The following is a 12,706-nucleotide window of genomic DNA, read 5'->3' as shown; positions in this document are numbered from 1 at the left end:
GACCGAGCTCCCCCTCGATCGTTTCCCGCTTGGTGATCTTGGTTAGTTCATCACCTTCGTGTGCGGTCTTGAGCACGTCCCAAACTTCCTTGGCGCTCTTTAATCCTTGCACTTTGTTGTACTCCTCCCTACTTAGAGAGGCGAGGAGTATGGTTGTGGCTTGGGAGTTGAAGTGCTCGATTTGGGCTACTTTGTCCTCATCATAATCCTCATCCCCTACGGAAGGTACCTGTGCTCCAAACTCAACAACATTCCATATACTTTTGTGGAGTGAGGTTAGGTGATATTTGATTAAATCAGTCCACCTAGCATAATCTTCACCGTCAAAGGTTGGCGGTTTGCCTAATGGAACGGAAAGTAATGGAGTATGTCTAGAAGTACGAGGATAGTGTAAGGGGATCTTACTAAACTTCTTGCGCTCATGGCGCTTAGAAGTGACGGACGGCGCGTTGGAGCCGGAGGTAGATGGCGATGAGGTGTCGGTCTCGTAGTAGACCACCTTCCTCATCTTCTTTTTCTTGTCCCCACTCTGATGCGACTTGTGGGAAGAGGGTTTCTTCTCCTTCTCCTTCCCTTTGTTGCGGGACTCTCCCGATGAAGCTTTCCCGTGGCTTGTAGCGGGCTTGTCGCCGGTCTCCATTTCCTTCTTGGTGTGTTCTCCCGACATCACTTCGAGCGGTTAGGCTCTAATGAAGCACCAGGCTCCGATACCAATTGAAAGTCGCCTAGAGGGGGGTGAATAGGGCGAAACTGAAATTTACAAAGTTAATCACAACTACAAGCCGAGTTAGCGTTAGAAATATAATCGAGTCCGCGAGAGAGGGTGAAAAACAAATCGCAAGCAAATAAGAAGTGTGACACGCGGATTTGTTTTACCGAGGTTCGGTTCTCGCAAACCTACTCCCCGTTGAGGAGGCCACAAAGGCCGGGTCTTTTTCAACCCCTTCCCTCTCTCAAACGGTCCCTCGGATCGAGTGAGCTTTCTCTTCTCAAATCAACCGGGAACAAAACTTCCCCGCAAGGACCACCACACAATTGGTGTCTCTTGCCTCGGTTACAAGTGAGTATTGATCTCAAGAAAGAATGAGAACGAAGAAAGCGATCCAAGCGCAAGAGCTCAAAAGAACACAACAAATCACTCTCACTAGTCTCTAAAGCTTTTGTGGAATTGGGAGAGGATTTGATCACTTGGGTGTGTCTTGTATTGAATGCCTAGCTCTTGTAAGTGGTTGGAAGTGTGAAAACTTGGATGACTTGAATGTGGGGTGGTTGGGGGTATTTATAACCCCAACCACCAAACTAGCCGTTTGGTGGAGGTTGTCTGTCGCATGGTGCACCGGACAGTCCGGTGCACACCGGACAGTGTCCGGTGCACCAGCCACATCACCAGGCCGTTGGGTTCCGACCGTTGGAGCTCTGACTGCTGGGCCCGCCTGGATGTCTGGTGGCACACTGGACATGTACTATAGAGTGTCCGGTGCGCCACTTCGCGCGTGCCTGACTTCTGCGCGCTCTGGCGCGCATTTAATGCTTCTGCAGGTGACCGTTGGCGCGAAGTAGTCGTTGCTCCGCTGGCTCACCGGACAGTCCGGTGTGCACCGGACAGTCCGGTGTGCACCGGACATGTCCGGTGAATTATAGCGGAGCGAATTCCCGAAGCTGGAGAGTTCCAGAGTCGCTCTCCTCTGGGGCACCGGACACTGTCCGGTGTACACCGGACAGTCCGGTGAATTATAGTGGAGCGCCTCTGAATTTTCCCGAAGGCGAAGAGTTCAGCGTGAAGTCCCCTGGTGCATCGGACACTGTCCGGTGGTGCACCGGACACTGTCCGGTGTGCCTGACCAGGGCACACTTCGGTTATCACTTGCTCTCTTTGTTGAACCCAACTCTTGGTCTTTTATTGGCTGAGTGTGAGCCTTTTGCACCTGTATGACTTATACACTAGAGCAAACTAGTTAGTCCAATTTTTTGTGTTGGGAAATTCAACCACCAAAATCATTTAGGAACTAGGTGTAAGCCTAATTCCCTTTCAATTAGATATTCTCTTTAGTGCTCTTTGTTATCCTACATCTATTGTAGTTCTGTAAAGGAGAACAAGGACACACAAGAGGGCTAGATGGCATGGATTCAGGTAGTCTTCATGTTTTATTTCATCAAAAGTACTTCACATGTTTTCTTTTGAGTTGCTCAATTTTCTCAAGTTAATCCGCACCTTCCTAGCCCGACTTGCCCAGATTCGAGCGGCGGTGGTAGTCGCATTCCTCGCCTCACCCTGATCCGTTATTTGGAACGTATTCAGATCAGTGACGAAACTCTAGCTGATTGTGCAACTGTTGTTGTCCAAGGAGCCTTAATGCAGATGCTGAACGTGAAAAACTATGGAAGAAAAAAGATGTAATTCAAAAGTAAGTGCACTTGACTTCTTAGGTCCATTTTTAACAGTACATATTTTCATGTTTCAATGTTGTTCAATATTATCTATAACATATCTATTATAGTACACGGAGGCTACAAAATGCACTCGCACAGAAAATTAATCATGTCAAACACATCCACACAATCTATCTCCAAAATTCAATCAACAATATATAGTGTACATAGTTTGCTGAAGAATGTAAGGTTTAGTGGGAAGGGGACAAGAATATTAAAAAATCCAGACTCAAAGAAATAGGGAAAATAAAAAGGATGCAGAGTTTACGGTGAGCAAACTCGAGCGCTTCAATTCGGAGATGATGCAGAGCTCTCTGTGGGATTATCCAAAGTTAATATATGTGTTTTGTTTAATTTATTCCCTTATTAGTCCTTCTTTTTAAATTACTACATCTACTCTTTTTTTCATTTGATGCTTTGGAAATTGATATGGTCTTCAAAGCATATCTTCAGTTTCTACTTTCTCTAAGCATTTGTTATTAAACCCTAATGAGAATGTAGTCATCTAGAAATGTTTGACATTACAAATCTACTAATGTTATTTCTATGTCGAAAATAATGATTTTTCGTCTGAATCATCTCCATCTCTACTCCTTCGTGCTGGACGACGAGGACTCGTTCGTGTGGCCCGCGACGACGAACCTGTCGTGCCCGCCGTTCCCTCTCCTGGAGGTTGGAGGAAGAGGAGGGTGGGGGACGCGAGGCCTCTTTCTACCCTGTTGCTGCCCAAACCCACGAGAGAATGTGAGTAATCCTTCAACTCGGCAGCTAACACAATTTATTTCTTCTTTACAACCCCACCATGGTATGTTGCATCCTCTTGTGTAAATCAGGGAGCAAAATGGGCTATTTACCCACTAAGGGTTACAAAGTAACATTTAGAGTGCTAGAAGTGTTCATTCTTAAACTACAATTTAGTAGTTCGACCAAAAATTCCATAATTCAGGGGTCCTCCTTCCTGTATCTTTTTGGTATATATTATCTACCTGTTGATATGGCCAAATTATTTGATGATATAATATGATTTGATATTTACATCCTGGTTGTAGCTCTAAAATTGTTGGTATCCTGTTTTTGGCCGACAAAACCATTCTTGTTCATGAATAGGATATCGATTATCTTTTTGCTAATGATGGTTGCTTGCACTATTGTTAGTTTCGCTCTCCGTTTGTTGTAGAGAGTTGCTCACGATGTAGATGAGCTGATGTGCACTTGTGCAATGAGTTTGTTGCCACATACAATCTATTAAAAAAATTATCCAATGGATTATGTAGACAGTGATGTTAATATTCCATGCTATTTGGTTTTAGGAAAGAGTGGTATGATCTTTGCTGTGAAGTAGTATCCTGCTGGAGCAACTACCAATTCCCAAGATGGTGTCACTGATATATATTTGGGAAGTGATTGCCAGTCCTCGAGGAGATGGTTACTTTGTTGTCTGTTATTTCCTATTGTAGATATGTCTTTTTATGGCAATGTGAACACAGTAACTTCATATCACTTGCTTTTGATCAAAAGTTTTGTTCCAAGGATTTTTTTAATCTATCATGTGATGTTTTTGATTCTCCTGTATGCCATGTAATATGTTGCAAACATCCAATTGAGGTTAGTAATTTCTTCTTTCTTTTGCTCTGTATTGTGCTCTACTCTGCTCTCTCTCTCTCTCTCTCTCTAGATTTCAGCTAATGCACTGAACCATGGTTCAAGATAGAGAAGCAGCTTGTTTAGGTTCTCTTTTTCGTAACTAATCTTCAAATATTTTTTCAGGTTTGTTATTCAGCAAATTCACCATTAAGACTGTGAAGGTAGAATGCCTAGGTCCAATTGGTCTCCAAAATAGGTTGGACCTTTTTTTCATGTTTCTTTGCACTAAATAAATTTCAAATTCAATTCCCAGCATGTCTTCTTTTTACATTCTAATAATCATGTATAAATAACATTAAAGTAGGGTTGTAGGGGAGCACTCTTCTTTCAGGAGAAAGCTCCAAGGGACAATAGAGACAAGGGACAATAGGAGACCCATTGTAGTGTGGAGGATATTTGATCTATCATATAAGTATATTAGATATAAGTATGCCCTGAACAAGAACAACTTAGGTTGCAACCAACACTCTATTGTGCACTAATATTCTACCGAATGATTTACGTACCGTCGCAACGCACGGGCATCATACTAGCTCTGTTGATTTAATCCTATCTCCATCAGTGATATAAAGGTACAATTTGAAGTAGAAGATACGGATATGATGCTGCAAGTTAAGTCTGATGATTTTTTATGTCTCGGTTCCTTCTTGCCCTAGCGCATATGTGCTCTTCCAATCATCTATGATCTTCCTAGAAGATGACATATCTAATTGGGGATGCTTTCACCATAGCGGAGCTATTCTTTAATCATTGATTATTGTGACTGTAACTTCTGATTTCTCAATTTTCTATCTGAAGTTTGAGCTCCTGAAAAACTCTAGGAACGACAAGATGTCTAAGGCATAAAAAATGTTTTGTATATTGTAGGGATCGTTTCACACTATGTATCAGTGGACCTGGTTGGTATACTGCTAGAACAGTGATATGGAGTTCGAATATCTAATATAAAATCAGAAAGAAACAATGTATAGCAAAAGATATCAATGTCGATGTATTCATATAGTTGTCGTGCAATTTATGGGTCGTAGTAACACACGGGTATTGTTTAATCACGAATTTTGTCGTTACCATTATACTCACCCCGTTCGTCGTCAAGGCCCTGAGCTGTTGGAGGCTCATCAATTTGTGTGTCGTTGCAACGCACGGGCACATACCTAGTATCTTATATGGTTGTATTGAAGTATTAGAGGATTGAAATATAGAAGAAGAGAGGTTGTTGATGCGTTGGAATAGTGAGGGTGTAGGGGGAGAAATTTAGAGGAGACCGACAGTGTGACCGTCTAGTCTCCTAGATGCGTCATATACGCGACTGTATACATGCAGGGCCGTAACGGAGGGGGGTCGAGCCGGGCGGCCGCCCAGGTCCCCCAACTTAAGTATAGTATTTAATTATTTAATTTGTTTAAACAATGTTTGTTTGGTTGACCTAACCGTTCCATGCTAATGTTATCTCTAACATATCCCTTATCACATCCCCTATCTCATCCTTGTATTTCAAATTTCACTCTGCAAACAGTGTCAAACATTGTCATCTATAGTCCCGCGTCCCATATTTTACCCTATCTATTGGAGACAGTCTAAGCATGCAGTCTAGCCTCTACTATCTTGCTCACGTAACATAAGCCGAAAGCAGTTGTTGGCCTGCTCACGTAAGTCAGTTCCCAAGTCAGAACTTAGAATATAATACATTTAGAAAACATAATTTCTGCCACGGTATTGCTACCATGTCACCAAAAGACTAGACAGGACTACAAACGATAGGACACGATGTCGACGATCGACCTTCACACATACACGTGTATCATAAACAATAGATAGCTAGTTGTGTTTGTCGTTTGAGGCAGCAAAATATGTGTTTATAATTATACTATATACATATATAGTTATTATATATACATGGGTTAAAATAGCATCCATGTAAACTTTTGTTCAAGACCCTCGAAATATTAGGCACGGCCCTGTATACGTGCACGCACGGACAGCTAGCAGCAGTGCAGCACGGTGCGGAAAAGAACAGAATCCGTAAACAAACGCACGCAACAGATAAATTAAAACGGCAACGCTTTCACTTCTCCCCCCACCCCCACCCCCACCGCCCTGTGTGTCGTGTCGCCGTGTCGGCCTCGCCGGAGCAACGGTGGTGGAACTCGCCAAGCGCAATCCGTGTTCCCTTCCTTCCCTGGCTCGCTCCAGCGCGCCCGTCCACATAGACTCGGCGGAGTTGCCTCCGTTTTGACCATTTGATAGGGACTTTGCGCCAGATTTTTTTAAAAACCCGTGTTCATGTAGGGAACTTCAGCTTTCACACAAGCGAGACAGTTTTTCCTCTTCTTCTTTTTTTTCATGTAGATTAAAATCAGCGTGCCTTGCTCCACAAGCATCCGAAAGGCTCAGACTTGGTAGTTTTGCTACGCTATTGGTCGCCTGAGAAATTTTTATTTTGTTGTCAAAATGCTATCTTCTTCCCCATATCCTTGCTTGGCAGCTTTAGGCTGGCTCCAACAAGGCCTCCTAAAGGGTTCTCTACCCTAAATATAGAGGACCAAACGGTCCTCTACGCTCTCCAGCAATGTCCTCTAAACGGTCCTTTAAATTTAGAGGACGCTGCTGGATTCTCTATATATAGAGTTTCTCTAAACGGTCCTCTATCCATTTGACTACTTTTAAATAACCGTTTAGCAAAACTAAAATATGTACAATACATTTGAGAGTATGATAAATACGTATGTACAAAAAATAAAATTAAAAAATGTCTTTAATGTGGATATTTGAGTATAGAGGACGTGATTTAGAGGACGTTGTTGGAGAGAAATGAGATATAGAGGATGAAATCTTTTAGAGGAGACTGTAAAGGTCAGATATAGAGGATGAATATAGAGGACGTTGCTGGAGACAGTCCCCAACACCACGTACGTTCTGGCATGGTTTAGAGCATCTCCACCGCACTGACACTCCTCTCTCTCTTTTCTTCTAATCTAACTAAATAAATATATTTAATCCGCAATACATGTACATAATTAGAAAAAAAAAACTATCCTACTCACTACTTATACATAACCTATTCATAGCACGGAGCATAGCCGGCCTATTGACTACTGTTTACTGCTGGAACTGGAATGCCTACACCATCTGCATTAGAGTTGTTGATTCGTCCTTAAAAACAATCACATGATCAATTTAGATGTCATTGGTAGTGTAGTGCTCCGAACACAGGAAGCACGCATGTGGTGTCCGGTTTAGGTAGGCGCAGCGCGGTTACGGGCGGGCTAGCTGTCCACTTGAACGTGCGGTCCGCGTCGCATCTTCTCTTATTGGGCGTAAAAATGCTGGCAGGAGATTGGTGTGGTGTCGCTATGGACAACACACCGCGACGCACACTTGAGCCAGGGGCGGGCACACGTCCGCCGCAAATAGCTTTCGAGATCGAGATAGATAGAGAGAGAGGTTGCATGCTGCAGAGACGCAAACTCTCTCCGCCAGGGATCTCTTGTTGACGACGTTGGCTCTTGCCAAACCTTTCTTTTCTTTGGCAGAAAAAGATGGTAGGCGAGGCCAAACTAGTCACTTTTATCATCGAAGGTACAGACTATCTCTTTCCCTTCTCTCTAAATTTTTATCTCTATATCACTTTTGCATCACCTCACCAACATTTTATCTTCTATTTTTTTATCTCCCGTAATGATTCCTCGTGTATTCTCCCCCCTTATACCTTTACTACAATTATAAAATATCATTATCAAACCATATTCCTGGCCGACGGGAATTAAGTGTTTTCCTGTAGTGACTAAAAAACACTGGCGTGCACAAGCTCGAGGGAAGAGGGGCGGCTACCATCCGCCAAGTCTAGCGTCGTGCGCTCGAACTGTAGCTCGTGGGGGAGGATGTAGCGACGTCCGTTACAGCCTTATCGTAAGACTGTCCGCAGCGCATGCCGCTCTAGCTCTCTCTCCTCTTGCATGGCGGCTACAGGAGACCCCCTATGCCCGCATAGTTTGCCGCTCTAGCTCTCTCTCCCCTTGCATGCCGCTCTAGCTCTCTCTCCCTCCAGTTCTGGCGTGTCACTGTTCATGCGCCCTAACACTATTTGGTACTGCAGCTGTAGACCCGCGATGAATTGTTAGTAGATGAAAAATTGATACTGGATAAAAAGTAGGTATAAAAAATGATATTTTATGGTTGTAGTGGGATATAGAGAGAGTATTTAGTGGGAACCGCTGCGGGAGATTAAAAAGCAGGGTATGAAATATTGATGATGTGACACAAAAAAGTGATATAGGGAGGAAATTAAGGGGAACCGCTGTGGATAGTCTAACGCCAAAATGAGAATAGGAGTAGGGGAGGGGGCTTGGTAGCGGGAAGCGATCCAACCAGTATGATAGCTTACTCGTGATCTCTGGTTCTGATATCACATTAAGTTGCGTGTATACACCAGCTAATTCAACTTTAAAGGTTCTCTTTTTTTTCTTTTTTTTTATTGCATGCACACAGATCATTCATTAATATATAATGAATACAAATATATGTAAACCCAAGAGGAGCATGCACGCATGGTTCGACGTTTTTAGTTACTAATAACTTGTCAACTAATTAAGACTTCCCTATGCCCCTTAGTTACTATCAACTTGAATAAACCTATAACCCATCCATCCGTCCGTCCGTATCTGTGTAGCATTAAACCAAGGTCTAATAATAATAATAAGAGCCCCCAATAATTATTTACATCGTCCACCAGTAGTACGCGGCAGTGTATACTAGCTACACCCATCTGTTCCCCAGTGTTCCGTCAGAATCCATCGTAGAATCCACCGAAGGATATGTTGGCCCTCGCGGACGCGCCTCCTCCCGCCCCCATCACGGACGACATGGCCTGGTTCAGCCTCGACGTCTGCTGCACCACCTGATGGATCCTCTGCATGCACACCACATCAGCACACACACTACACAACACAAAGAGGCAGGCACGGCAGGCAAGCAGGCATCTTCTTCAGACAGAATCAGTTACTGTCATCGATTCATTCGTTTGTCAATCAAAGAAACAACAAGTAGCACGTACAACAAGCAGCTGGGTCCAAACGATCTGCTAGCTAGTGGTAAGGAGTTACTATCTGTTTGCGTCAGACAAGACGACAGACAAATACTAACGCCCAAGGTAGACCGTAACAATTAATTAATTAATTACTCAGACCTCGCACTCGCATTCTTCATGCCCGACTAATTAACTACTATTTGCTCAAAAGAATACTGCTTTCGTAAAAGATCGAGAGAGATTGCGGATGGATATTAGGTGGAAAGGAAAAGGCGCGCGCGGCGGTAGCCGGTAAATGAGTCGTCAGCGAACCTTATCGTCGCCGTAGAACTGCAGCTGGATCGTCTCCTCCCGCTGCTCCTGCCGCCTGTGGTGCTGCCTGCCGCCGACGAGGAACACGCAGAGGGTGGCGGCCGCGACGCCGAACGAGCACAGCGCGCCGATCCCGTTCACCTTCAGCTTCCCCACGCTGAACACCACGCACTGCGGCGCACGCGCCGCCTTGTCGTCGTCGTCGTTTTCCTTGCCGGCATCTTCCTCCTCGTCCTCCCCCTCCTCCTCCTCCTGCTGCTGGGCAGCAAACTTGCCGCCGTCGTCGGCGGTGGCCTTGGCGTCATCAGGGCTCTGGAACGGCTCCTTCGCTTCCACGGCGCCCTCGGAGGAGGCCATCGTCGGATCGCCGGCGGCAGCGCTAGGCGCGACGGAGGAGGACTTCTTGGCCTCGTCGTCCGGCACGACGCCGATGTCCTTGCACTCGTCGTCGTGCGCGTCAACGACGTCGTCCCCTCCTGGCGCAGGCAGCAGCAGGTCGAGCTCCTCTGCTTCTTCTTGATCTGGTGGTGTACGCGACCAACCAGCCAGCCAGCCGACCGATCAAAAGAGATTCAGTTCAGACGCTAGCGCTGCCATAACCGAAACCACGTGAGACGAGAAGGGATGGATGGGCGGTCCTTACCGTCAAGGGTATTATTGTTGCTGCCGTGGTGGTGGCGCACGGAGGATGAGCTCCTGTGGTCTGGCAGCAGGACCTCCCAGTCCCAGTCCCACGCATCCTGCTGGCCCGCGTCCATGGAGTCACACACCTCCTCCTCGGCTAGCTCCTCCTAGTCCTGTCGCAAGCTAGCAGCAAGCCGGTGCAAGTGCAACAAACGAACGCTGCGGGATCTCGTATCTACAGCACAGGACGCAGCCAGGCAGCGAGGCTTACAAGCATCAACAGCTGAGTTCCAACAAGCATCAGCCTGATTGTACGCTGCTGTCCTTGGGGTTGGGCTTCCTCTTCCTTCACTGCAGGGAAACCGGAAACCAGGCGCCTGCTACTGCTACTCTGCTGGTGGGATCCTAGAAAGCTACGCTATATACGAGCGCAGCCACACGCGACACGAGCACCAAACGGCAGCGAAGGAGGAGAGACGGCAGAGAGAAAAGAAGAGAGCTTGTGTGTGGGCTTGTCCTTCCTCCCTCTGCTGCTAGCTGCTAGGTGACAAGGGCGCGAAAGCAAATGGTCTCTGGGGCCCGCCACCACCGAGGACTTGTGCCTTCATTCGCCACTCGATCATCGAGCTAGCTCCTGGTAGACTGTTCTAGCAGACGCGAGCTGTTGTGTTGTGCTTGTGCATGCTTTAGTGCGATCCGTAACAGGGCAGGGGAGGAGAGAGAGAGAGGTGAAAACTACGGGCGAATATCTAAGGCTTGCTGCTCACTCAACCTGCTGGATTAGCTTAGCTGAAAGGAATAGAACGACAGGAGATGAACCCCCGAGCTGTGCTGCCATCACCGATAATAATTGCGCTCGCTGGTGCTAATAAGCTACTACCATCTAGCATCACCGTCAGAGTTATGCTCAAGTGAGTTTAGCGCGAAATAACCATTTCTGCCTTTCAGGTTGTTTCCTTTTTCTCTCTCTATCTCATAAAGCTAGTCGCAAGACCATTCATGGAAAGCTAATCGCGAGTAGAGTAGACGCTTGCACTTCACACGCGCGATAGATTGAATACACACGTACACGCACCCAAGTCGTTGGTATGAACTAAGGTGGGATCTGTATGCTACTAGTAGATGGCGGACAGGTATGACGTGGAAGGAAATAAAGCACGATATCATATATATAAATAAACAAATAAAACGAGTAAAAAAAATCAGAGTGGAGTGCGAACCAGGGCGGATCGAGAGCTCTTGACAGCGAGAGAGAGGCGCGGTTAGAAGAAGCTTCCGTAGAAAACCACCTCCCCTCTCAAAAGCTGGGATGTAAACCGGCCGGATAGAGACGGACAGCAATCAAGCTGGCTGGGAGTCGAGATCACGAACTGCACAATTTGGAACCGGAGCTAGCTACACCGCGATTCCGTGCCTGTCACACGAGAGCTGCTGGAGCTAGCTACCGCTGTCGCCGGGGATTATTTGGGGCTGTACTTTGGTTGATTTTTTGTTTGTAATCTAAATACTACTAGTAGTAGTTTAGTGCTCTTACTCCAACTCCTATTTTCACAGCGGAGGAGAGAATGAGAGAGAGAGCTGTGAAGTCTCTTTTTTGGGCTCTTGGCTTTGCTCGGTTTCTAGAGCTAGCTTCTCTCTAATTTATTTACATATGTAAAAGTCATGTATCTAGAGGTGTTAATGGATCACGATCCAAATGTTTCTTCACAAATTGCTAAGACCCTAAATTATTTTTAGTTCAAAAATCAATAGAAATATAGCCCGATCCTAACTCGATCCGATCCTTACATTTTATAGTATAAAATTTAGAGTCCATTGTCACCCTACCTGTATCTAGCCGCGCATACAAAGCGCCACATCATCCTTTTTACGTCAGCCGTCGGGATCGCTCCTCAATGGTTCCGCAAAACCCCCAACCTTGTACCACGCCAACACACTGCAAACCATCTAGGAGCTCCATGTCGGCTCCAACGATGTGTCCCTCCCCTCAAACGCCGCTAGGGCGCCGTCGTCGTCCAAGGAGTCCATCCCCCAGCCCGCCCCTCTAGCATCACGGTAGCCACTACCTGGAGATATAATCTGTGTTGGAACTTGCTTTCCTGGGCAAGTTGATCCAACGTGGGAGTGAAAGCAACGTAAACAAGGTTTTAACTCGAGATGGCAATAGCTCTGTTAATTTAGCCTCTCAAGGGCACTGTGCGGGGGTATTTATAGGTGACTGAGTGCCCAGCATCTTGAGTTAAGGACGCATGTGCCCTCAGTCGCCAAGGTTATCCCCGAAATATTCCCATAAAGCAGGGTTACAGACTGTAATTACAGGGAAGCCTTTACAGATTAGGCCCGTAATGCGTAGCGGCCACGCAGGGCCTGTTACAATGGGTTGGATCACGCGTGGGCCTCCATGTTGGACGAGACCGCGGGATGGGACGACCTCGTCATAGGCCTTCGTCCTGCGACGGGTGGGACGAAGGGTAAAGTCTGTCAGTCGTCTTGTCTCCGTTGGTGCAGTGAGTCTGGCGAAGGCATCGAGCGAAGGGTGGCGTCTTCGCCTTCGCCCCAACATTTGCCCTCCGAGGGACCAGTTCGACTAAGTCATCTGGTGCCGAAGGCGTCGCTAGATGGTGGAGACGCTGCCCTCGCTCGAAGTGGTTCTGCGGGGGTTTTTGACAT

At 46.3% G+C, this 12,706-nt stretch overlaps 1 protein-coding gene across 1 annotated transcript; it reads right to left on the bottom strand.

The window, feature by feature from the left end:
• Window positions 1-8,548: 8,548 nt before the first annotated feature.
• On the bottom strand, window positions 8,549-10,421 carry LOC100277646 (uncharacterized). The gene is given in 3 exon segments (NM_001151156.1): window positions 8,549-8,983; window positions 9,413-9,933; window positions 10,056-10,421. Coding segments are annotated over 3 exon segments (762 nt in total). The 5' UTR covers window positions 10,171-10,421; the 3' UTR covers window positions 8,549-8,857.
• Window positions 10,422-12,706: the final 2,285 nt, after the last annotated feature.

The sequence above is a fragment of the Zea mays genome, chromosome 7 (assembly GCF_902167145.1).
Source record: "Zea mays cultivar B73 chromosome 7, Zm-B73-REFERENCE-NAM-5.0, whole genome shotgun sequence".
Lineage (NCBI taxonomy): Eukaryota > Viridiplantae > Streptophyta > Magnoliopsida > Poales > Poaceae > Zea > Zea mays.
This window is presented reverse-complemented; position numbering and strand designations above follow the sequence as displayed.